This window comes from Strongylocentrotus purpuratus, unplaced genomic scaffold (genome assembly GCF_000002235.5).
Source record: "Strongylocentrotus purpuratus isolate Spur 01 unplaced genomic scaffold, Spur_5.0 spur5_scaffold_13, whole genome shotgun sequence".
In the NCBI taxonomy this organism is placed as follows: Eukaryota; Metazoa; Echinodermata; class Echinoidea; order Camarodonta; family Strongylocentrotidae; genus Strongylocentrotus; species Strongylocentrotus purpuratus.
The window spans coordinates 16102143-16128872 of NW_022145598.1; the positions used below are offsets into that span (position 1 = coordinate 16102143).

A 26730-nucleotide genomic window follows, 5' to 3' on the forward strand; every position below is an offset into this window, starting at 1 on the left:
CCACCCCCATCAGGCCATGAGTCACCAGCAAACTATTCTGATGAAAACTTTTTTTGGGGGGAAACCTATTAAAGCCTTGCTAATAGTCTCGATGGTGTATTGTCATCCTGTTGAAATACCAGATTTAGAAACCGAGAGTGACATTCGTGACCTGTGGTTGAAGCTATTACTTCCTATCCATATTTCATCTGAATTTCATTGATTTAATGGACCTCAAATGCTGACAGCTCAACAAGGTTAATATATTTTTTTTTATTGTATAGGAAAACAAATTTGAAGAAAGTTTTGTAGATTTCATCCTGTTCTCCTTCTGTTATTATGTTGCAGCTTCTGATGTTATCTCAATTTAGAAGAGCTAAATAATTTTTAGAACTTAAAGATAAAGTTGAGTTCTGGTCATGTGATTGCATTGTGAACGAAAAGATGTGCAATGGATCAGAAACAGTTGATCATGTAGCAATAAAGTATCGGTGTGTACTGCAAGGTTCTGGAGTCATCAAAATCATAATAAATTGGGCCCAGTCTTGGTAAAGTAACAAGCACTGTACACAAATGGTTTCGGGGCCCGACATTTTGATTTCCTTATCTTTCTATGCTCATTACTCAGTCATACATTTTCTACCAAAATTGTTTGGCAAATGACATTGATTTGTAATCTTAAACATTCAGTGTAAGTTTTGTTTGATTCTGTGAGAATTTATTATCTTTTTTTTTTTTAACCAGAACTGAAGTTTATCTTTAAGTTTAGATATAATAAGTTGATGCAAATCTTGCTCTCATCTCATCTCCCAGTAAACACTGATTTCCCCATAATAATGCTAATTAGTCATTTGTTTAATGTTCAGAAAAGTTCCAAAAGTAGCTCACTGCCCCTTAAACTTAGCCATATGAAAAGTAACCACAAAGACTCATCGTCATTGTTACATCGCTTAATAAGGTGATGCTATGGATACAAGCTATATTAAGCTCTCTCTCACATGACCCCATTAACTAGTGTGTAGGTGTGGGACTGTGGGTTGTATTTATTAATTATGAAATGCACAAAACACGTCAGTCAATTAAGAGCACGTTAATAGCATTGCCACTCACGGTAATCCATTGTCGAAAATGTTTTTCTACCGAAAGATCAATGACTCGCTCCTTTCGTTCCCTTTCTTGTGATATGTTTAATTGTTGTAGAGATTGTAGGCGTCATTATGTGGGTAATTCATTCTTCCCTTTTGTTTTTCTTCACATGTACATTAAAGACGTTTTTAAAGCCCCACTGCACTACTTATAGCTACTTGCGCCCTCTATATAGCAAACGATGCCTAATCAATGACGATTGGTTCCCCATGATCCACTTTATCGTATGTTCATTGAGAGCTTATTTGATAAGATAACCACCTGTCAGCGACCATGCAGGGAGGTCTAATCCCTCCTGGCCAAAATTGGATACCACAGTATTTTCGTTTTGTTGCGGTTATTAGATTCTATCGCTAAGGAGACACGATGGCTCGGTGATAGAGTAGTGGTCTTTTAACTGGGACGTCCAACCAAGTCGATACACTAGTGCCCTTCGGTAAGGCAGTAATCCTCATTACCAAGTCCCTCGGAGAGGACTTAAAGCCGTTGGTCCCCCGGTTGCTTTAATACCTAAAAGCATACACACATGCTTTCTTAGCAGTCAGATAAATGAACATAAAAAAAAAACATACCAGATTTCAAAGTGCAGATTTTGCAGAATTATCTTCTTCAGTCTCCCTCTATAACATTTCAAGAAGACACAGGATGTGTGATGTGAACAGGGCTCGAGTAGTCTGCATGTACAGGCTCTATTTCAACACTAAATGCAATGCCATAATTCCATGCACCTACCCTAGTTTGTTAGTCTCTATTTCAGGAGTATTTATAGTACAGAACTTATTGAGTGCAGTAGACTGTGAAGTCTTTTTAGTCTTAAAGTTCAGACACTGTTAGACTTCATACATATCATTGAAAAGGGTCTGTACCTGTTGGGCAAGTCTGGAGGGGCAGGTCTTTGGTAGGGGGAAGGGGGTAAAACAGGGGAACAGATAAAGACAGTAGTTCCCAGGAGCCTGAAATGGGGCCAAGTCCTTGTACCTGACAGTATTTAATTTGAGGGAAATACCCCTACCCCAAAGGAGCTAGTTGTTCTAGGAGTACCCAGGGTAAAGTAAGAATGGGTTGAATCAGAATTCATGACTCATATCTTTAAGATTATGTTTTCCCCCCTTTTGTTCTGACGAGTGACAGGGTTACAATACATAAAAGAGTGACTGTCTTCAAGTCATCCAATGGGTTTAAAGGTTAGCAGCTATCACAGAAGAAAACAAATTAACATAACTTTTGGGATGTTTACAAGTTTCTGGGGTGTTCATCCAGAGTTTAACTGGAAGATTAATTTTAGCAAAAAGTACACCGGTATATGTTTTATTCAACGTCATTGGGGATGGATAAAGATCATGTATGCGTGTAGCAATTCTACAACACACCTCTGTTATTTTGATGGTAGGACTACTGTAGGTTGTATTAAAAAAAAACAAATGTGTTACAGCATGATGAATAATAGATTATTCGTCATTGGACAAATCAATCATCATATTTCATGAACCTTTATGAGACATTAAAAGGGATGCACTCTCGGTAATTTAGGGATCGTTTGTTAAGCGATTCTCTGGGCTAACCGGTCTTGGGGTGTATTGATGGGACCCCCTGGTGTTCAGTCATCAAGGTAATTGTTTTGATCGGGAGACTTCTAATCGCTCCTAAGATCCCACTTCCTCTTTATGGATGGGTTGAACAGTGTATTATCGGCTGTGTTCACACGGAAACGTCACAGCTTTAGACTTTAATCTTGTAATACCTCAATGTTTAAAACAACAATCCACTGATGATAAAGATTCGCACAGGACTGAAACAATGAGTATTCAGCGTTTCAAACTACAACTGGGCAGGTAGTCGTTGTAACTACAAGCTCGCGTAACCTAGAAGTTTATCGCATCCACACGGGGCACAACTTTGAGTGAAGGAGACTCCCCATGGACGGTAGTTATTGTGCTATTGCTAACTTTAAGATCGCTCTTTTTAAAACTTTGAGTAAACTAAACAGTTTCCTAATGATCAGCATCTCTGCGTGGTCCCGATAACTACAAGATAATCTCAAAGTTTAGAACCTCTACCTAATCTCAAGTTTACGGACTGCCGTGTGAACCTAACTATTGACTCCAAGCCAAGGATTAACATTGACTTTTATTGGCCCTGTTTTGTGATGTTTCAGAGGATGATGTTGTTGTTTTTCAGGCCTGCTTCGGTATACCTTGCCAGGTTTTAGATGAGATATTTTGTCACCGTGTGCCGCCCCTGCATCGATCATTGGGTCGGACATATTGTTTTGTCGTCAGAACCGCCTTCGGATATGTTCTGTTTTTTATCGTTCGTGAGATCAAGGCGGCGAAGAATCGTGAAGTGGAAGGCTTTACTCACGTGAGAGTCACAAGCTGAACTACTTGGAGTACAGTGTTTGTGACCTTTGACCTAAAGTTCATCCTGTTCAATGTCATGACCAAGGAAGTCAAGGATGCCTTTGGATGCCTTCTTTAGACATAGCATCAATTGACGTATGACCTCAATAGACCTTGCAGATTCATTGTTACATGTGCCTTCAGAAATCATTGTGTCACCTGATTATTCCGTATTGCAACTTATGTATTCCGCAGCTTGCTCATACGTTTCCTGAATCATTTTGAAAGATCAGAGACCCTTTTTATTGTTTTGAGAGTTTTTTCACCAAGGGAATCACCAGTGACAAGACCTGGTCAATATGTTTGACCGACTCTATACCTTCATTGACTCCAACCTCGACTATTACAGCTTGTAAGTAGCAATCATGTCCGTTCTGATTCTATGATGGAAACTACATGGGCTGTACATTAGCTCTTTTTTTGTACAATTGCTGAAATATTGTATAAGATATACATGTACTCCCCTCAATGTTACATGTTGCTTTTCACTTGCTACAGTAATCACCTTTTACATTGAATAATTCCCGGAGAATCCAAAATGATATGGTTATAAAGTCAAACCCGATTTAGTGACCACATGTATCGAAATACCATGTGTCTGTAAAGACCACATTTTTCATTTTCCTGGAAAATAGTTTCTCACTGAAACCTGTATTAAAGATGAAGTTGAGTTCTGGTCATGCGATTACATTGTGAAAGAAACGGTGTGGAATTGACTAAAAAGGTTGATCATCTAGCATATAAGAATTTGTGTGTATTGCAAGGTTCTAGAATCATCAAAATGATAAGAAATTTGGCCAAGTCTTGGTAAAGTTACAAACACTGTACACAGAAAGATGTGTATAAGACTACACGAACACGTGACGTAAAAATCCTACCCCCCCCCCCCCCGAGTTTTACGATGTTACTGAAATATTTCGAATATAAAGGCATTTGAAGAGCCATGTTTTTCAGGGAACATTATCTGATGATCTTCCACACTTGCATAATAAGAATTATTACGCTCACAAACTATTTTTCACCTCTTCCCAGAACTGGGAAGAGGTGAAAAATAATTTGTGAGCATTACTCATTCCTATTATGCAAGTGTGGAAGAACATCAGTTAAGACATGTTCCCTGAAAAAGCATGGCTCTTCAAATCCCTTCATATTCTAAATATGCATGTAACATCGTAAAAATCGGGGGGCCGGCTTTTTACGCCACGTGTTCGTGTAGTCCCATATACATCTTTCTGTGCAAGTGTTTGTAACTTTACCAAGACTTGGCCAAATTTCTTATCATTTTGATGATTCCAGAACTTTGCAATACACACAAATTCTTATATGCTAGATGATCAACCTTTTCTGGTCGGTTCCACACCGTTTCTTTCACAATGCAATCGCATGACCAGAACTCAACTTCATCTTTAAAGGAACCTGTACATAAAGACCATCTGCCTATAAAGACTACATGTATGTTTCTTGTCTCCCTTGAGTGGTCTTTATATACAGGTTTCACTGTTTTAGCTTTATGATATTGTTCCTTGATCGCAACTGAGAAAACTTATTTTTTCCTGCAAACTGTTTTTTAAATTCTTCATGTCATTTTTGTTTACCGTTCATATTAGTACTATAGACTACTAGTCCATGTATGGCTTTAGAACAATTTAATGTTTCATTAGTACTGCATTGTCCATTGTTAAATGTGAAGGACACTGGCAAGTATTTAAATCGTCTAATAGCTTTAGCCAAAACATAGTTGAAACTGAAAAGGTTTCAAAGGCAATTCTATTGTTTCGTAAGATGGAAGTTGTAACTTTTAACCATCCATCTATCATAGAATGCCTCTAGCGAAATGACACATCGTAGGCGTGTCGTTTTTTAAGATGCCATCCTTACCGAGGAGTTAGCAAATCTTACATTGTTCAGCCATTGTAAACGATCATGCACTTCTCTCCCCAAGGAATTTTTCAATAATTTTTCTTTAAACCGTTTTGACCTCTTGTTTGAAAAGGGCTCTGCCTAAGATCTGGGGAGTGTTTCACAAAGACTAGGGGTGCGTTTATTGACCAAATTTTTGCCTAGAATCAGGTTTCTCAAACGTCCTTCAGGCTAATTTTGAAGGTGATAAACGCAAAGCCTTTTTTAAACGTCTTTTTAAACGTCTTTAGATATGGGCATATCTAAAGACGCAAAAAGGTGTGTTTTGAATGTGACATACAGCCAGAATCACGATTCTGAGACATGATAAATGCAAAACTGTTTTGAACTCCACATACAAATCGGACCTTCCCCGGCTAATTTCCGGTTCAGCGAAATAGTGCCCACCATGTGCTATGCCCTAGTTGACCTCCGAGCAACTCTCTGCTTCCCGGGTCAAACGGCGCAAAGCACTAGCTGCGCAGAGACAAGGCCTTTATTTTGAATCTTGAAGAGACGATAAACGCGACATCCCAAAAATCACATTCGTATAGTGGGGTTCGATATGTACATATCTAGTGGCAAGACACGATAAACGCACCCTAAGATCGACTTAAGTTGGACTTAAACTATGGCAGGCCATTCAAGCCACTGGTTGCTTTCACCTTTGGTCTCTCAATTACGATCTTTAGATAATATTTTTTCCTTCAATAATGAGCTATCAAAAAAGGTTAATTCTGTAGATTTGTGACAAAGATTTGTACGTCCCTCGAGATTAAACCAAAGCCGGGAATGGTTAGAGGAACTAGTGGCATAAACTGCCTACCTTAGTACAAGTCCAACTTAAGTCGATCTTAGTCTTTGTGAAAGACCCCCTGTTCATCACCGCTTTAACAATTTAGGTATGAAATCACTCCTGTTGAAGATTGTAATAGTAAATTCAAGACTAGTAGGATTGACGTCATTGTGGTGGGATCATAGGGATACAGATTGAAGGGGAATGAGACTCAGGATTCTATCATCAAGCCTCTCTCTTCCTGTAAAGTAGTGCCAACTGTCTAATATTCAGCGGTTTAAATTATTCAAAATTTGATCCAGGATCACACACAGTTCAGAGTTCTTGACTTAGTGGTGTCTGAACTGAGGTCCAACTAAATGACCCTTGGAAAATGATCTGTGAATAGCCAGGGAAAGGCTTATTATAATGAGTTTGCACAATTTTACCGTCCTGACATTTCTCCATTTTTTTAAAAACCTACATTTGATAGTTTCAAAACCTCACCCACCCCCTCCCCTTATTTCATCTTCAATTATTTTGCATGGCTAGAAACTTTGCCTAGTACATGTACATGTTAAAACACACATCCTAACCCAAGAACTATACATGTAGGCTACCTTTTTTTCATTTTTATTTTATTTTAAAGAATTGCAATGTGCAATTTGTACGAAGGGGCTCTTCAGAAGTTGTTCTGATGTTGAATGGACCCCCAATTAGTTAAATGTTAGTATTTGTCTTTACTACTGTTAGTAATAGTTTGCCCTCTAAGAGAGGCACGTGGATGGCATCCTCTGTTTAGCTGTTTAGCTCAGAGGAACCCGTGCACCCTGGTGAAATGACATCACATGCTGATGACTAATCTTGAAGCTGTCTTACCCCAGTTCAGATTGAGGAGGGAATCAAAGTACGATCTGTCATCTGTACACAAAATAGGTATTGTGTTTAGCAAATGCAGCAAGATATTAAAGGTAATACAAAGTTTTGGTAAATTTTGAAAATTGGGTGGATAGTGAATCTTTACAATTTTGAAATATTTGGATGCCCCTGTGGATGTATTATAAGCATTTAAAAAATTAGCCCCTAAAACACTTCTGTTTTCGAGAAAAAGTTAATATAAAATTTTACCGGTGCTCCCGGTAAATTTTGATAAATTTCAAATAGCGCCTATGGCCGTACAATGGTAGCTGCGACCATGAAAATCTCGGACTACGTAGTTGTGATATATAATTTCCAAACGGGAATAGCTAATCAGTCGATTTTAGTCAAGAACCATTGTTTCATATCTAAATTAATATCTTGATCTTGAGAGGGCGCTATACAACATAAAGAGTTTATTATTTATAAATTTTATAACTTTAGACTCGATTTCAACCGCGACAATGATCAATTAATATTGTAGGAACGCATATGCTTCCAATATGTTAATTTGAACCAAATTCATGACCCCATACCAAAACTTTGTAATACCTTTAAAGACACAAAGATTTGGCTATCAATTCATGACATACTCTTTGAAAATCCCAAACCCTTGTGTCTGTCTCTGTCTGTCTGTTTGTCTTCATGTCAGTTTGTCTCTCCTTAACTGTGGTTTGATGTCATTTTCATGCAGTATCCTTACCTTTATTAAAGGGATCCGGTCTCTTTGTCTTAGATCCTTTAGAAATAATCCTTGATTTAGCTCATGCTGCAATGATAATTATAAACCTTTAGGTCAGTCAGGAACTCCATGACTTTTACAGGCCGATCGCCTGTCTGATTATCAAGATATTAATGATTGGAATTACAAATTTTGAAAACCGTTCGCTGAACGGTTTTCATAACACTACAGTCTATTGGGGAAAACGAGTATGATAAAACCGGTCACTTAAAGATTTTTTACTTTTTTGAGGCACTTCTTGATCATTTTGAAGCGCAATTTTTTTTAGGGCTTCAATATTACACCATATCACAGACACTGGTAACATGTAGGACCCTGTATCTCAGATTTAACATTGTTAAACGATCCCTTTAAAGCTGACAGCACTCAATGTCTGTATTCCACTTATTCAAGTTTTTCACAGTTTTCACCATTTTGTTGTATTTGTGATATCTTTGTTCACAACTCCTGTGCCTGCAAAACAAAATATATGAAAGCGCTACCCTGTCAATATCATCTCTGAAAGTCTCCCATCTTTACCTTCCTTTCATTTCTTTAATTGTTGTAAAATTTATGTCATTTTGATATAACTGGAAGTGATGTCTTTTTTTTTTTACTTAAAGGTACTACACCTGTATGTCCCTTTTGCAGCCAACCTCAAATTATGTAGAACTTTGCAGGAATTGTGAATATGTCATGTATGTCCTATCTGTTAAATTTAAACGTTAGCAGTGTCCTCATATTCAAATTATGCAAGGAAACCCGTTTACTTGCTAGACTTCACTGTCAGACACTATTGAGTGACTGACTGGCTCTTTTTCTTCTTTGGTAATAACATACATGAAAAGAGTTGTAAAGGGTACATGAGCATTTGTCTACATCAATAACCCACCTCTTGTGATGGCCAAGATTAAACTGATTGAATCTTTGCGCAGCATAAATGACCATTCGGTACAATTGTCTGAAAATCAAGACTATTACTTTGGGGCTCTATAGCCCTAAAGTCGATTTGACAACTAATAGTCTTTATTTTCCCACTTGAAGACATTTTCAAACCCCACCTTTTTTAGGGAAGTTCTAAATTAGTATTATCTTTCAAATGCAGTTGGAATTTAACTTTTTCATTTTTTGGCCTGCAAATGGGACATAGTACCTTTAATATGATCCTCATTAAGCCACATTTCCATAATGTTCTTATCCTATGTGCTCTTTGTCTTCTTGAAGGTCTTCCAAAAATCTTTCTATTTATACCCTTGTCAAAGCTGTCAACTTGAAACATTTTTTACTATATTTAGTACATTTTTCTTGTAATATAACAGCTCCTTCTCCGTTCTCTGTTGTTGTACTCTCTTTGACTTAATTTTTTATCATTTTTGTCCATGTTACCCTCCCTTTATATCCGTCTTCCTCGAGTATAATTGCATACCGGTATAATCACTCTTGGGTGCCCCTTCTCTCCACCTGCAACTTCCTGGTTCCCCTACCTTAGGCCTGTCATCATCAGCTCGAGATTGCCAAATATCCCGCTATTTGAACTATCACGATCGCAAATTATCCAGTTAATTTGCGTCTTCATCAGCCCTAAGTTATATTTAGCGGGATATTTGGTTGAGATAATCATCCTAAGATATCTTGGGCTAGTTTGCAGAACATCCTGCTTTTTGATAAAATATCCCTCCGAAGACTTGCACTATGCGCGAACGCTGAACAAAATATCTCAAGCTAATTTCTCGAGTTTGAGTTTCAAGTTTCGAGGTCAAGTCTCGAGCTGATGAAGTCGCGATTTGTAACTTCTGGATTATTTTCCAAATCAGAAATAACGGGCTATTTTTGGGAATCTCAAGCTGATGAAAACAGGCCTCTTTTGGTTTTTTCCCATCCACCTTCTCTCCCCATCATTCAAACCCAACATTGACAGAGTTTAAGGGGCAGGCAGATAGTGTGTACTGAAGGCCAGACCAGGATTCAGTCACGTCATGATCAGGGTTCATGCTACCGGTCCATCGCTCTCCATTTCACCTCCAGCCAGCACGCTCTTGTCTGAGTCAGTCATGCCTCGTACAGCCTGCCGGTGATCCCCTATCAGAGGCGTTACGTACAATGCTTCTCTCCGTCAGCTTTGTTTCGTTGTACCTTTAATACTGGACAGATAGGAGCAATGCAAAGTACTGTCTGTGTCTGTGAACAATCGATATCGCAGTAAATCGGAAAAGCCACCCTCTGGTTTTTAACCGCCTGTGTTCACCTGGATTAAACAAATACATGGGCTGAGTATTAAACATCAGGATGTGACATTGATTTCCTGTATAATGTACCTGTGCTGCTTTGTTGATTAATTTCTTCTTCTGTGAAAGCAATCTTTGAGGTTCCTGTCTGTATGTTTGGCAGAACATCGGCACTTATTGAAAGGAGGACATGGAAATGTAGATGAGAATGCTACATGATTAATTGTTGACTAAAACAATTTTTAGTAGCCTACTTCTGTACCTCTTATCTCATCAGTTGTTACATAGATATATTCAAGACAAGGGCAGCTCAGGGGGTGATCGGCTCTTGCCCTCTTCACTCTATTCAACTCATGTTTATTTCACTTTGTTGATACTCTGGAAAAATCTACAACGCTTTTTTGAAATTTTGATAATGTCCTCATCAGTGTCCTGCATATTTAGTGTGGACTAACTAGAACAAATGCCTAAATTGATCTGGATTGCCTGTTTTTATAGTTTTTTTTAGAATCCTTTGAAGAGCTTCCTTCGGACTGGGACTTTTGTTGATACTTTCCCTAAGCTTCGAAGATCTGTACAAGAATTTGTGAAGAGAAAGCAACTGATTATATTAATTATTATATTAAACTTGAGTCAACAATTCCAGTGTACCTACATGTATACAGTGTACACATGCACATGTACTGGAAGTCTGATGAGAATTTATGGATTTACACTAGTTTTAATAATGAAGAAAGTATGATGCCTTTGAATCCTTGTTGACATTGCACTTGGATCAATGCCTGCGTTGCAATGCATGTTCATGTACAGTATCCAAACATGTGCGGCAAATGCTTCCTACCTAGTTATATGATTCATACACATGGACATGATAAACATTCTGATACTGATTAAACTCCTCTGCAAGAGCCAAAAACATGCATCCGTTACAATTTCTCATTTTGAATGAGAGGACTTCAGCCCTATAAGATTGTGGGGGAACTAATGTACATATAGTGATCGCTGTGCTACTATGTAATTGCCCTGGGCATGGTGTCATCAAGATGATTTGATTTGATTTCTTGATAATGGATGGAACCAGATATTCTCTTTTGATCAATTCCCTGTATGTGAATAATAAAGCCATCGAAACTCATCAAGGACCATGCCGGAAAGACACGTTTATGATTACGTAACTTTAACACGTGTCGACAGAATCGGTATGAAGAAGGAACGCTTGCACAAAAAGTGGCATTACTTTATCAATTGCTTCTTACATTGTCTCACCTACAGCCGGCTCCCGTCAACAGAGGGCAGCAATGAAGTCACCGTCAGTGGACGCAAGAAACTGCCCACCATCAAATCAGGTATGTCCAGTCAATTTTACATCCAACTTTAAGGTTTAAGATTTTAATCACAAAATGTCTTCTTTTGTTCATGATTTCCTTTTCCTTATTAAACCTAGTACTTAATTCTGTCATTCCCATAGGTCGAGTACAGGAACCCTCGGGTTCCCATAATGCAATGGGTTGAGTCAGGAACTCGTTCATTGCAAGAAATCTAAAAAGTAAAGACATTTGTAGGAAGGATGGTTTGCAATTATCACCCTAGCTGAACCACAAGCAATTGTTTTTAACTGGATGTCTCAAACTGTAAAAACAATCTTTAGCTATTATGCTGTCTATTAAAGTCACAGTTGTAAGTCAATTGGAATTTCATTATTCTACCTGTATGAACAATATTCTAAACCAGTCTGAAACTTCAGCTTTTATACATGTATGTTAAACGTTGCATTATGCATTAGATCCACATTTGGATCCTACTCAGTCCCATCCTGAAAGTAGAAGTTCAATTATCTTTATGTGACAGTGTTGGAGGATTGTTTAACCCGACTGCCAAAAAAGCATGTTTATTCTTGTAAGTAAGCAACCATGGGGACCGACGGCTTTAAGTCCTCTCTGAGGTACTTGGTAATGAGGATTAAAGCCTTACCAAAGGACACAAGACCACTGCTCTACCACTGAGCCTTGGCGCCTCCTCTAAACATGTACAACTACCAAAGTTAAGAGAAGATTGAGAGAAAATGTAGGAGGCAAATCAACGATGCAACCTTTTAAAGAGAGGAAGAATGATATAGATCCAGGGATGGTCAGTAGAGATGAGTGAAGAGTATCCTTTCCAGTATCAACCATCAGATGACAGGACATGGTCATGGTCAACCTAGCCAAGTGGGGAGAATGGGGCAGCTTAAAGGGAAATCCAAACTCAAATTTTCATTCCACAGAAATTAGAAAAGGAGCCCTCATGAAAAAGAGCCATCTGTAGAGAAGCGTTGTAAAGTAAGAATGGGTGATGTCTTAGACTTTTGATGAGATTAAGCTGTTGAATACTGATCCAGTGGGTTATAATCTGATTTAGACTAGGAAGGGGAGAGAAAAAGAAGTGGAAATGTAGGATGATGATAGTGTTACGATACTTTCCATTGGTAACACCATCAGTGTTATCACATTCAAGGGTAGGATGCTGGTCATGTCTGTTCTTATGTTTGAAGAAGATCTCAATCTTAATCACTGTTCCTGTATCATCTTCTTGGAGTTGTTGAGGTTTTTTTAGAGTGGACTGAAAGGCCAATCTAAGCTCCAGAATATCAGCAGGATATGGTCCAAGGGTTTGGAGGAGGCTGAAAGGCCAATCTGAGACCCTGTAATATCTGCAGGGGGGGGGGGGGTGGTTATTTCACTTGAAGCCCCTTTGTATCTAGGAGGTGAGCGTTGTCCTTGATACGACAAAGGATAAAGGGTAGCTTTCCAGGGTTCCTTAGGGGGGCACAGAGATGGTAGGATAAGGCCTGTCCTCGTCAGCTCGAGATTGCAAAAATATCCCACTATTTGAACTATCCTGATCGCAAATTATCCAGTTAATATGCGGCTTCATCAGCCCGGAGTTGCAATTAGCGGGATATTTGGTTGAAATAATCATCCCAAGATATCTTGGGCTAGTTTGCAAAATATCCCACTAGTTGTCCAGTGCGTCTTCACCAGTCCAAAGACTCGCACTTTGCGCGAATTGCTGAGCAAAATATCTCGGGCTAATTTTTTCGAGGCCAAGTTTCAAGGACCAAGGTCAAATCTCGAGCTGATGAAAACGCGATTTGCAACTTCCGGATTATTTCCCAATTAGAAATAGCGGGCTGTTTGGCAATCTCTAGCTGATGAAGACAGGCCTAGAGAGATGGTAGGATAGAGATACGAGAGCCATGTAGAGAGATTTATGTTGCTCTCTTCCTTCAGTGACCATGATTCACATCCATGCGAGTAAAACAAAATAAGGCCGCCCCCCGCCCCATCCCATCCCTTACCCTCACGTCTTGTAAAGAGTTGCGATGGATCCAAGACAATCACAAGTCCTGCAATTAATCGCAAGTTTGCGGTCCCCTATTGCTTATGTATTTAGCTGCGAGCTTATAAGACGGGGCTCAGGTCCATCTTAAGAACAATATATCAGTCACATGGTCATTCATTCAACCCTTCACCACCTTCTGACCCGTCCCCCTTCTGACCCGTCCCCCTTATTTTTACATTACTCTATTGGCTATGCTGTGAATTGATTGGTGTGGAAAAATTACAAACAGACATACATGAAGCTTCAAACTGACACAGAAATGTAGATACCGTATTCAGTCACTGAAAGATCCAGCTTCCTGCCACTTTCCCTTTTCCCGGCTTTTTCTTGAATCAACCTTTGTATTCCCAGGTAAGTGATAGGGGCCCTGCTTCATAAAAATTGTTATCAATAAAAAATGATGGAATTGAAATTCTATAACAAATTTGCTCTCAGCCAATCAAAGGCAATGATTTCAGTAGCTTATAACACTTACTGTTATCGTAATTTGCTATTGATATCAAGTTTTATGAAACAAGGCCCTGAAGTGCTTACAAACATTTGATACACATGTATACATTGTGCTGAGAAATCATTCACTCTGTAATGATCATTATTTAACCAATTTTTTTAACCCCCTTTCTCTTCTCCCATCATCATCAGGTGGTCTGTCTGATGACTATGCCGAGATCGTCGACGATGACGACTATGCCATGCCGGCGGCTAAGGACTACGAGATATCAAGAGAGCTGGTCACTCTCGTTGAGACCATTGGTCAGGGCCAGTTTGGAGATGTCCACAAGGGCATTTATATAGACCAGGTAGGAGGGTAGTTCTAAGAGTTTTGTGTTTGCATGTGTGTGTGTAATTGGGTTTTTACATATCAATCAGATATGATTATTTCCGTCTTGGGACCGACCTCTAACGTCACCATACAAAAAGATGTGACTTAGTTTCGAACCAGGGTAAGCCTGAGCTTTCGAAGAACAAGAAATCCAGAGTTTTGGGAGCGTAAAGAAGTGGATGAAATTTGTATGTTTATTTGCTTCTGAGTGATGGAAGGGAATAAGCTCATGTTGTTTCATAATGACTTTCTGGCTCAGTGCAGAAGATAATTTACCTCTCTACATATCACATTTCTGTACATAACATCTACATGTATCTTTTATCCGTGTTGGCTCATTTGTCATTTGAATACAAATTTAACATCAAAATTTGATGACAAATGCATGGTTTCAGTATACAGCAGATGCTATCTCTTCCCTACCACTGCAAACGATACTCATGCACATAATACATATACAGGGTGACGTGTTCCAATATTGCAGTATAGGGTTCCATGGAAGTGAGGTATCGGATTCTCAAGGGATTACTGTAATTAATCCAAATAGGAAACAGTAGATACAGGAGATTATCCGAAGCCAAGACTGCTAATGAATTGAGTTGGATTAGCCTACAGCCCATTTATGTGCTGATCATTCATTATTCCAAATTGCTCACTGTTTCAGAAGCATGTGATGCAAAAAGAAAAATATTAAAGATAAAGGTGAGTTCTGGTAAAAAAAAGAAAATGAATTCTCACAGAATCAAACAAAACTTACACTGAATGTTCAAGAGTACAAGTAAATGTCATTTGCCAAACAATTTTGCATAGAATGAGCATAGAAAGATTAGGAAATCAAGGTAAGTAACCCCGACACCATTTGTGTAGTCCCATATACATCTTTCTATGTACAGTTCTTTTTACTTTATAAAGACTGGGCTAAATTTATTGTGATTTTGATGACTCCAGAACTTTGCAGTACACACCAATACTTACATGCTACATGATCAACTTTTTCTGATCCATTCCACACCTTTTCTTTCACAATGCAATCGCATGACCAGAACTCAACTTTATCTTTAATATGTACATGTCTCTACAGAAATGTAGGTCTATTGATAATTCTATTTTACTCTCACTTGGCCAAGAAGTTGGATACGATTCTCTTCAAATTCATTTCACTCAGCATAATATCAGCAAAAGTAAAAAAACACTTATGCAACCAAGAGATGGATGTAATGAGGAGTAAAGTTAACAAATAACTACTTTTATAGGAGGTTCATGTAGCTGATATTTGTGTTACAAGCTTGTTCAATTTTTCTTCTCTTTTCTGCTTGATAATCAATTGTAAAATTTTGCAACTAGTTTGTTTCTTTGTGGTCATAAAACCTTTGTGTTAACAACAAATTTTGAATAGGTACATATTAAATACCTGTATATTATGATTTTCTTAAAAATTCACTAACTTTATCTAAAAAAGAAGAAGCCATGCTTTAAGAAATAGGGGAGAATTAATTCATATTTTAAATCCAAAATTCCCCATGCTATTTTTGTTGTTGGAAATGCAATGTTAGTTGCAAAACAACTGGCAAACTTTTTTTAGTGGGTTAATACGATTAAGAAGTTACAGCACTTTTGGGTATTGCCCAATTCTTTTGGCCTCATTTTCTGCATCCAGTGAAATAATAATCAGTCGCTGTTTTGTCACTAAGCGAAAACTCACCTATAGATTCAGACAGATAGTTCTTGCCAAGTTTTGGACTCCTGTTGCAATTTGTCAAATAAGACAAACAGGAACTGGGGTGTGTTATCTTAGAAAAGAACTTTTGGATGATGTTACGCATCTCCCTGGGTAGGAGGTTGTTGCTTGTATGTCAATTGTTATTATTCCTAAAGACAGGCCATTTTGATAGAGAGAAACATCCTTGTATTTACTCTATCTTTGATACCTAGTTTACACTAAGCGCTTTGGAAATTATGTGAAAGACATCATTTTAGCATACTTTGTAACACTCCTTTAAAAGCCCTCAAGCCCTTTTCATTGCTATTCACTACACCAGTTTACAGTTGTATCAGTGCGCATGCGCAGACATGGGCGCCATTTTAAATGGCGAGTAAACAAAGCCAATAACCCAAGGTCAGTGGTATTTATGCGTAAATTAAGATTGCGCCCATGCAAATGATGATATGCGCGCACAACGCAGCGCGCAGGCAGTGATATCATCATAATTTGCATGGGCGCAATCTTAATTTACGCATAAATACATCATTGGCTTTGTTTACTCGCCAATTAAAATGGCGCACACAACTGTAAACTGGTGTATTAAATTTAATTCAGTGAGAGGTTAATGGTCAAATGATGATGATTTTCGAAAAAGAATACATATATAATGAGAAGCTTGTATTCTTGAAATTGAAAATGAATCCATGAATTATGGCATGTAAAAGTGTTTGTTCGAATATACTAGGATAGGATATTTTCCCCATACAATCAAATTTGTGATTTTCTTTGCACAGTGTAACTTGGTGCCACTGTAAAGGATAAATCCACTGAAAACAACAAACTTAGGACAAACACAAATTTGATACAAAGTCTTCTTGTCAAAATGTCAAGAATATCCTTTATTTTTATTTTTGTTGTTGACTGAAAGGACTACCCTGTCAAATAAAAAATGAAAATAAAAAACAAATTCTTGTCATTATCTCAACATTTTCCCCAAATATAATTCTTATCTTGATTAAAGTGTCAGGTTTCCTCAATTATAAACGGTAGTTCATTATTTAGAAATCTGACGTTGATCGCCCCTGCTACTTGTCAGCTTCCAAACATGTCATCCATTTATTTTTCATCGTTTCTGTTTTTCCCCCGTGACAGGAAGCAATTACTTTTGCAAAATGACAAAAGATTCCACCAACATAAAGCCTCTCTCCTTTGTCCTCTTACTCTGCCAGAATCTGTTGTCAACTTTGTTTTAGAAAATGTTCTAATTTTTTGTAATTTTTTGATATTCACACATTATTTTGACTGTTCATTTATTTATGAATTTGTTAAAGAATAATTTTCTGTCCAACTTAATATTCATTATGGATAGAATTCTTTGCGTAATTTCCTAGATTTTCCTTTTTTTAAATGTACAGGTATTCCCCCCCCCCTACACACAATCATAAACACACACGCACACCCCCCCCCCCCCCCCCCCGGCATGTACACACTCTCCCTCTCTCTCTCCCTCTCTTTGCCTGTCTCTGTATCGTATGTCGGTCGTTCTGTGTATCTATCCCTCTTTATATATGAATATATCAGTCTCTTTCTTGTCTCCCTTTCTCTATCTATCCTTATGCCCAACCATCATTCTCTCTTTCCCCTCTCCCCCTCTTTCTCTCTGTCTCTCTGTCTCTCTCTCTCTACCTCTCTCTCTGTCTCTCAATTCCTCACATGAGCATATGCTTGTATTGCGTACTTGAACTAAATATAAACCTGTCAGTGTTCGTCAGTATGATGAGAGGAAATGAGTGAATTATATATACCACATCACCCTCCTTGTGTCAAACACGCAAATAATGAAAAGGTAAAAAAAGGTGTCTGTACTTGCTTGACTAATTAGTCAAATTAACCCCCAGAGTGAATGTTAATTAGAAAGAAGTTTATAGCACAAAGGTATTGATGCTATGTGAGTGATTGTAATGGGATACTTGATTAATGAGACAAATATGACTTTTGATTGTTCATTTGCTTGTAACTGATAGATGATATAAACAATCACAAGCACCAATAAAATACTTAGACATTTACAGTTTCGGTTTTCAGCTTTACTTTATTTTATCGATCACATTTACATTCCTGATAGAAATCGTGAGCAATAAACAATGAGAATGAACAAGGATACATTTACGGTAATGATATCAAGCCATCAAAGTAATAATAGAGTTGAAATAAAATACGGAGATAGAAATACAAATGTACAATTGCATGGTATTTAAACTCAAATTAGACAAATATATTGGCAGTGAAATATGAGTTAATATAGTAAAAAGCTAGGCTTGTAAATTGTAGATTCCCTTATAAATAAGAGCAGTGTCTTGTGCAGTTAACACTCCATTATTAGAATTCAAATTTAGAAAATGTCAGTGTATCCAAATGATGGAATAGATTTATGAGCTTATGTTCCTCATTCATTCCTATTTTGATTATTCACTTGCAGGATGAGAAAGCGGCGGTTGCTTTTAATTCTCCACATTCTATCATGTAACTTTTACTCTACAAAAGATTACCAGTGATGTTTACCAATGTATCTACATGTATGTATCTGTTTTTTAATTTTGAATTCCTATTATTTACCTGTAGGATTAGAAAATCAAGAAAATAGACATTGCTTTTCATTCTATATGTTAATTATACAACTTTTATTCATCACTATTTTTACCACTCTTTTTGTTTCCTTCTTGATTCGTAACTCTCAGGATGAGAAGGTCGAGGTTGCTGTTAAGACGTGTAAAGTCGAGAGCACTCAAGCACTTGGAGAGAGATTCCTAGAAGAAGCATGTAAGTTTATTTTCTTTGTTTTACTTTGTTCATGCTTGTAAGTAAGCAACCAAGGAAGTATGGCTTCAAGTCCTCTCCGAGGGACTTGGTTATGATGGTTAAATCCTTATTAGAGCAAAAACACATTGACTGGGTTTTGAACCCGGGACCTCCGGTTACGAGACCACTGCTCTACCATTGAGCCATCGTGCCTCCTCTAAACATCCTACTATCAACGTTGAGAGAAGATTGAGAGATTTTATGTGCAAATCAATGATGCAACCTTTAAAAAAGTACTAGTTTGGCTAGGAGGGATTAGATCACCCAGCAAGGTCACTGACAGGAGGCTATCTCATTAACTCAGCTCTCAATTAACATAAGAAAAAGATGATCATGGGGGACCAATGGTCACCGATTAGGCATCGTCTTCTATATAGAGGGAGCAAGTAGCTACAAGTAGTATAGTGGGGCTTTAAAGGGAGGAACGGTGATATAGATCAAGGGATGGTCAGTAGAGCTGAGAGAGGGGTATCCTTTTTCAGTAGATGGCAGGACATGGCCATGGTCAACCTGGCCAAATGGGGAGAATGGGGCAGCTTAAAGGGAAATCCTACCTTGATGGCAAATTACTTTAGAGGAAAGCTGAAAAATCAGGGAAGTAGACAGGTGAAAGTTTGAAGGAAATCAGACCCCCAAAATGTGAAAGGTATGAATTTTGAAAGTTGTAATCACTATTTTAGGTATAGACTCTTCAAATTGGCTGAATCTGTCATGTCTCTCACAGTCTCTGTGATGCAATGGTGGACAATGTTCCCATTTGTTCCAAAGATCTCAATTTTTGGTCTAGTACGCATTGTATTCCTGGAATTTTCTGCTCTAACCGCTTCCTGCAATTCATGTTCCAATTCTGTCTTTTTAAAATACTTTTTACTTTTTCACCCTCTTTCCAACAAACATATTTTAAAGACTTGCGATGTTGAGTCACTCCCACTATAAATCACAGGTGTTGGACCAGTTGGTGAGCATCTTTGGACAGCCATACATAGCCAAAGGTTATGTTGGGGTTTAAAAAAGGGTATCTAGACCAGCATGCACCTTGAAATTCCTAACAGACACCTGTCTACTCGGCTAAAAGGATATAAAAGTATATACAGTTAAACAACTAAATTATTCATACCCTTTAAGTTTTGTAATGATTATTAAAGTATGCAAAAAAATGAAGATGGCAAAGTATGTTATTGTATACCAACCCAGATGGTCGGGAGACTGCATCAGTCTCCCGACTGTTTTAACATGGAATTTTGGCACAATAAACCGAAATGAATGAATGAATGTTATATTACATTTTCCACTGTGCTTGTCTAAGAAGCAATTCCTTTTTAATACCATCTTTTATCTTGTGTCTTTTAAAAATTATTTCCAGATATAATGAAGCAATTTGACCATCCTCACATCATCAAGTTAATAGGAGTATGCACTGATCCACCTATATGGATTGTCATGGAGCTAGCCCCATTTGGAGAGGTAAGAATTGTCAAGAATTGTCGAGAAATGTCGAGTTAAAGCCCCTCTGAAGTGTTGGGAGCCCACAAATTTGACGACAAAATTTCACTTAAATCATAATATGAAAGAGGATGTCATCGTGGTCGAATATTGATGAAAGAATATAAAAATTCAGGTTTTCTGCGTACATTACAACAGAAAACCCATATTACATGTATGTATTCTTTTATCAATATTTGTCTTCAAACACATTTGGTGGGGGGGGGGGAATCTTTGCAGAAATGTGTCTTAAATGACATCCTCTTTCACATTATGATATAATTTCAGGGAAATTTTGCCATCAAATTTTTGGCAAATTTGGGGCTCCCAACACTTAAAAGGGGCTTTAACAAAACTTGAGATAACTTGGGCTAGACACTGTGTGTTAAACCAAATCAAGTTGTATCCAATAGGTTTATAGGAGTGCACGTACAGTCATGCACATGCATGCACTGATCCATTAGGAGAGGTAACCAGGGTATCCTTTCACAAGACCGTCCTAAGTACAAGTTCACCGACATCCCATTGAACCATGCGATCAATTTAATATACACGTTTCATCGGGTTGTCACGGTATCGGTAAACGGTGCCCAGTTGCATAACCTGGGCGGGAAAAATCTCGTCTAGTATCCATGGTTGATCATTTCAAGGTACATCTTTTCAAGTCAGGCCTCTAAACCAATCTTTTTATGGGTCCATGACTATAAGCCGGTTCGTAAATAGCTTTGGAACGCATGACCCCCAAATATCCAAAGATCTTTTACACTATGGATACGTCCCACTTGTGCATTTTATAGAATAATCACTGTAAAGTGATGGAGGTGCTTTATGAATACCGTTTGTTTGCCCTCTTGAGAAGAATACCGGTACTTCCACCTGTGTATCAGATAAATGTACTGTCAGTACATAAATGAATACTAGTTACATAACTTTCATGAGCACGATACAAGTATTTGTCTCAATGGTTTTACAATTTGGGTCCGAATGACCTTTATCTGCACATGCGCAAATCCTAATTACGAACTCACTTATTGAAGGAGCGGGGGCCTTTATGTTTAAAACAGATAAATGGCGCCATACAAGCGCTGTGGATCATCACCTGTAATTTCTCACACAATCAGAAATCTTTTTCTTATCCATTTCCAGATGAGTATGTTTTTCATACATACATATTGTTTATCCTTGGATTTGTTACTCTCTTATTTGTCCTTATGCTATATTTTTACCAGCCTTCTGAGTGCATCAGTTGGTTGGGTGGAGGAACCTATACGGTTACAGTGATTAAGTTTGCTCTCTTCTTCCCTGGCCGCCATCTTTTGCACTCAGAATATTGCTACAAAAATGTGTATTTGTATAAGTTTTGTCTTTCTAGTTTTGTCTTCACCATGATTGTAGTGGTTTAATGTTATATTTCTTGAAAGTGCCAAATAGATAATAAATAAATAAATAATTCTCCTTTAAAATGTATTCATCCCTCTCTTGCAGATGAGGATGTTTTTACAGGCGCACAAAGATGAGTTGACGTTAGCTTCACTGATCTTGTATGCTTACCAGCTCAGCATGGCTCTCTCTTATCTAGAGAGCAAGAAGTTTGTCCACAGGTAAGCCGTTAGAACAGAATTTCACCAAATGGAACATTAGGCCTAAAAAAAAGAAGATGTTGTATTGCCCTTTGCGACGAACCCAAAAATCTTGAACTCTACAGTCGGCTTTAAAACAAAGTTTTTTTTAGAAAAAAAATGTATTCAAAGCATTTAGAAATGAGAAATATCAGCCTAAGAGGGAGTGAAATAAAGTTTAAAAAAAATCTTTTCTGACTGACCGACCCATGTTTTGGCACCTAAAGGGCAATACAACATCTTTTTTTAAAGGCCTTAGAGGGAGGTCCACACTGGTATTAATTTGCCCTAAAGAAAATTTCTATTCATACATGTACATGCGCCCTAAGTATAATTGTTGCAATATGTTTTTATACAACCCCTGTATGAAGCAAATCTATTCTGTCATCAATATCTAAGAAAATGGCAGTTAATGACATTTTATGTTCAGAGCAAGTGGGAGGGGAACTTGTAATATACGTCACAGAGTTGCCAATTTGTGTTTGATTGATCGCAACTTCAAAAACTCATAACTTTCTTACTTTTAATCGGATATTGGTCAAACTTTCACTAATTTCTTTCCCTCAATTTTCTGCCTCGATTAAATCCAACTTAAAATCAGGGTGGTCTTCCCCTTTGAGTTACTGAGGACATATTAGCTAAATTAGCCTCACTGATCATATATGATTAGTATGCCTCTGTCATATTTAGAAATCAAGAAATTTGCACAGGAGTTTAAAATAGTAATTAACAATTTAATTCAATCATAAATGTTTTGTGATTTGATTTTAAAAAGCCATGTTTGATATTTGCAATCTTCACAAAACATGTACTATTCCATTTGTTTTACAAGAACGTCTTAAAGCCCCACTGTCCTACTTGTAGCTACTTGCTCCCTCTATACAGAAAACTTCCCCAATCGGTGCCTGTTGGTCCCCCATGATCCTCTTTTTCTTACGTTAGTTGAGAGCTGAGTTAATGAGATAGCCACCTTCAGTGACCTCGCTGTGTGATCTAATCCCTTCTGGCCCAGTAGTATTGACGGTCTTTAAGAATAGTATATCACATTTATATTTTACTCTTTATATCTATGTATGTACATGTACTTGTATTTCCATGATATTCAGCTCTTGAGCTGCGATATGGTTTTTTTAAAAAAAATACCGTTTCAATTCAATACCATGTTTGAATTCAAGATTGCCTCTTTGAAGTTTAACTCTGAATGTGATATAAACCAGCACAGGAATCAGATTTTAATAATAATTATTCTGACCTTATTTGTCTGATTTCTTCGCTTTTTCAGAGATATCGCAGCAAGGAATCTCTTGGTAGTGGCTAAGGACAATGTCAAACTGGGTGATTTTGGTCTCTCAAGATTACTCCATGATCACTCATACTACAAAGGTGATTACTATTACAGGGGGGTGTTTCACAAAGACTAAGATCAACTTTAAGTTGGACTTAACTATGGCAGGCTGTTCATGTCACTGTTTGCTCTCACCATTTACTGGCATTTGTCTCTCAAGGGACGTACAAATCATGTTCACAAATCTACAGAATTTACCTACCGTGTATGTGGATAGTTCATTATTGCAGGAAAAAATATCATCTAAAGATCATAATTGAGAGACCAATGGTGAGAGAAATCAGTGGCATGAACAGCCTGCCATGTAGTTAAGTCCAACTTAAAGTCGATCTTAGTCTTTGTGAAACAACCCCCTGGTCCTTCACTGTTTCATAGAACAAGAATAATGATATTACATGTTACAATTAATTATAATTCATAAATTTAGCTATTCATATAAAGTTCTGCACAAGCATATATTGTCATTTACATGGGCATATTTGTAGAGTAAAAATATATCTATAGGCATATCATACAATTTACAAATAATGACAAATTGTGTGCTGGTTTGAAACTGATACATGGGCAATAATGTACATGTATGTCAAGATCTTTTGAGATTGTTATTATTGATATGCAATTTTTTTTTGAAAAAGCAGTAAGTTCCACCACAAATGTACATCGTTCTGAATGCACTATATCAGAATGAGAAACAAGAAGGGGGGGAGGGGGGGGGGGGGGTGATCTCAGGAATGAGACTTGATTGGCAAGACATTGATGTAAATTTGCCACACTCGACCCAGGTGATGTAAAGGGGTACCTGGCAGGAATTAATTCTTTGAAATGCTAGAGCGTCGCAATGGCAGCACAGCTAAAGCCAGGGTAATAATTTCCAAGTTTGGAAGCGCTTAGTGATTGTAATAAGTGCTATATAAAATTGAGTATTATTAGTAGTAGTAGTATTATTATTTTATATTACTTCATGGAATAACTGATTTCATACATTGCCTTGTATCTCTCTTTAGATTCCTATTGTTGACACAAGATTCATGACCTTTTTTTATTTTGTCCTTTAGCTTCCAAAGGCAAGCTACCCATCAAGTGGATGGCCCCGGAATCTATCAACTTCAGACGATTCACATCTGCCAGTGACGTCTGGATGTTTGGTGAGTTAACCCTGTCAAGGTCATGAAAAGAGATCTTGGTTGAAAGAGAAGCTTTTAGATTCTTGTAGAAATCATGTGCTGAGATCTAAGAGGGCCTTTAACTCGAGACATATAGATGAACCTGTATAAAGCTACCTCTCACAAAAACAAAAGTAACTCTTGGAGATTGTGCTTTCAGTAGAGCCGCTCCAAAGCTTTGGAATAACCTACCACTAACCTCATCCGTTGCTTTCTTCAAAGTTTTGATGAAGATGCACTTGTTTTCAGAAGCTTTTGAAAAGTTTTTATTTTTTGTCTGTAAAGTACAGTGTAGCACTGTTACAAGTTTTTTCCTTCTTCATCACAGCACAGTAGAGTATATTTATACAGTAGCTGTGCTATATAAATTGATCTAATTATTATTATTGTTATTATTAATTACATAATACCCTTCTGGCTCTCAATAGATGAAATGTTAGATTACTTAACAGAAGATGCATCAATGTTTAAGCCAAGGGCACCGGCATGCCGACATGTTTTAGAATTGAGTTCTCCTGTACCCTTCATCATCATCATCGTTTATTGAAGTCAGCATTTTCCTTTTATGAGGAGTTACTTACTTTCGTGCCATCAGTTATGACACTCTCTCCAGGTACATTGTCCTGCATTTTGCCATAGATGGCGCTATTGAGGTAATGATAAGGGGAAACTTTAATGTCAACTTGTGATAGAAAACTCAGGGATCAAATGATACAGTGTAACCAGGAAAGCTGTCCTGCTTTTCATTAAGAGAGGGAGCTGTTCATGTATGCCAGTAGCATAATGTAGAGTGGGATAAAATGATGTTAATTTAATACTGATGACATCAGAACAATTTTATATAAAGTGTTGATATACATATAGGTACATGTAACAGGAAGTTACAATGTGCATGTAAAACAGTGCTTCTGATTTGAAAATACTTTAGAATTGCAATGTACAGTGGATTCAAATATTCAATTTCAAATTTGGAAACACAAATTTTCGATTTTGACCTGTATGTAAATTCTATCTCCATTGTTTGACATGCTCTTCAAGTTCAATTTCAATAACAATTTTAATTCAAATTCAAATTTAATTCAAATTATTTTTTAATTCAATTTCAATTTCAATTCAATTCATGTTTGATTCACAGGTGTTTGTATGTGGGAGATCCTCATGTACGGGGTCAAGCCCTTCCAGGGGGTCAAGAACAACGAGGTCATAGGTCGTATTGAGAACGGCGAGAGGTTACCCATGCCGGCTGCCTGCCCTCCGACGTTGTACAGCGTGATGACACTGTGCTGGTCGTACGAACCTTCCAAGAGGCCTAACTTCAAAGACCTCAAGACAAGATTAAAGTAAGTCACATATTAACTAAATATATTTCATGCTTTATTTCCATGTAAGTTTCCATTTATATTGTCCAGTTGGCGCCCATTTATGTTACCATGTAAGTAAAATTGTTTATGTGTTAGACAACAACTGTACTGTTTTGTGTTTGTGTGTATAAGTCATTTGTATGTTGTAAATAATTTGGAGTTTCATGGGAGAGATTATCTAAGAAAGAATTTGCTGCAACTTTTGGATCCATATTCACTAATTCAATTAAACTCGACCCGGGGTCTAGAATCAGGTTTAACAAAAGAAAATTTAGACTTCCTTTCCGAATTGAAAAAAATCTTAAGCCTAGCGTCGGGTTTAAATTTTTGGAGATAATGACGTTAGTGTGGTTGATTGCCTTCATGATATATGTCAGATATCTTTCTCGTTTGTTTGCTATCATTGTTTCTTGCATGTTTCTTCAACTACATGCAATCCTTTTGCTTTTTTTTTTGTACCTTCTATTAGAAGAGCTAATGAATTTAGTTTCATTGTTGATGGAATACAGGTTGATGATATCACCCTCTTCGCTATGTAAGATATAGACCAAATGGATTCCACGTATGCATCATTTGGCATTTTACACACCTATTCATTTATGAGTCATAAGGGTTGTTAACATATCAACAATACACAGTAACAGGAGAGTGGATAGTTTTTGTCTCGCCTGCGTAGCAAAAAGCGAGACATAGGCGCCGCTTTTCCGGTGACGGCGGCGGCGACGGCGACGGCGACGGCGTCAACATCAAAAACTTAACCTAAGGTTAAGTTTTTGAATTTTTGGTATAATTTTTAAAGTATAATTTCTTAGTCAATGAAACTTTGACTATAGGGTAATCAAGTATCCCCAATCATGTGAGTAGAATTTCAGATCACAAAGTCAAGGTCAAAGGTCATTTCAGGTCAGCAGACTTGGACTATGTTGTAGCATC

General features: G+C 37.6%; 1 protein-coding gene across 3 annotated transcripts in view; it reads left to right on the forward strand.

Annotated features, from left to right (window-relative positions):
- LOC105436929 (focal adhesion kinase 1) overlaps positions 1–26730 on the forward strand; it is a 136884-nt gene that overhangs the window by 88038 nt on the left and 22116 nt on the right. For all 3 annotated transcript variants that reach the window (XM_030983011.1, XM_030983012.1, XM_030983013.1), the window contains 8 exons: positions 11335–11408; positions 14086–14243; positions 18707–18788; positions 20191–20291; positions 21795–21910; positions 23211–23311; positions 24329–24418; positions 25572–25776. In XM_030983011.1, coding sequence (XP_030838871.1) covers positions 11335–11408; positions 14086–14243; positions 18707–18788; positions 20191–20291; positions 21795–21910; positions 23211–23311; positions 24329–24418; positions 25572–25776 — 927 coding nt within the window. The remainder of the gene's footprint in view (positions 1–11334; positions 11409–14085; positions 14244–18706; positions 18789–20190; positions 20292–21794; positions 21911–23210; positions 23312–24328; positions 24419–25571; positions 25777–26730) is intronic.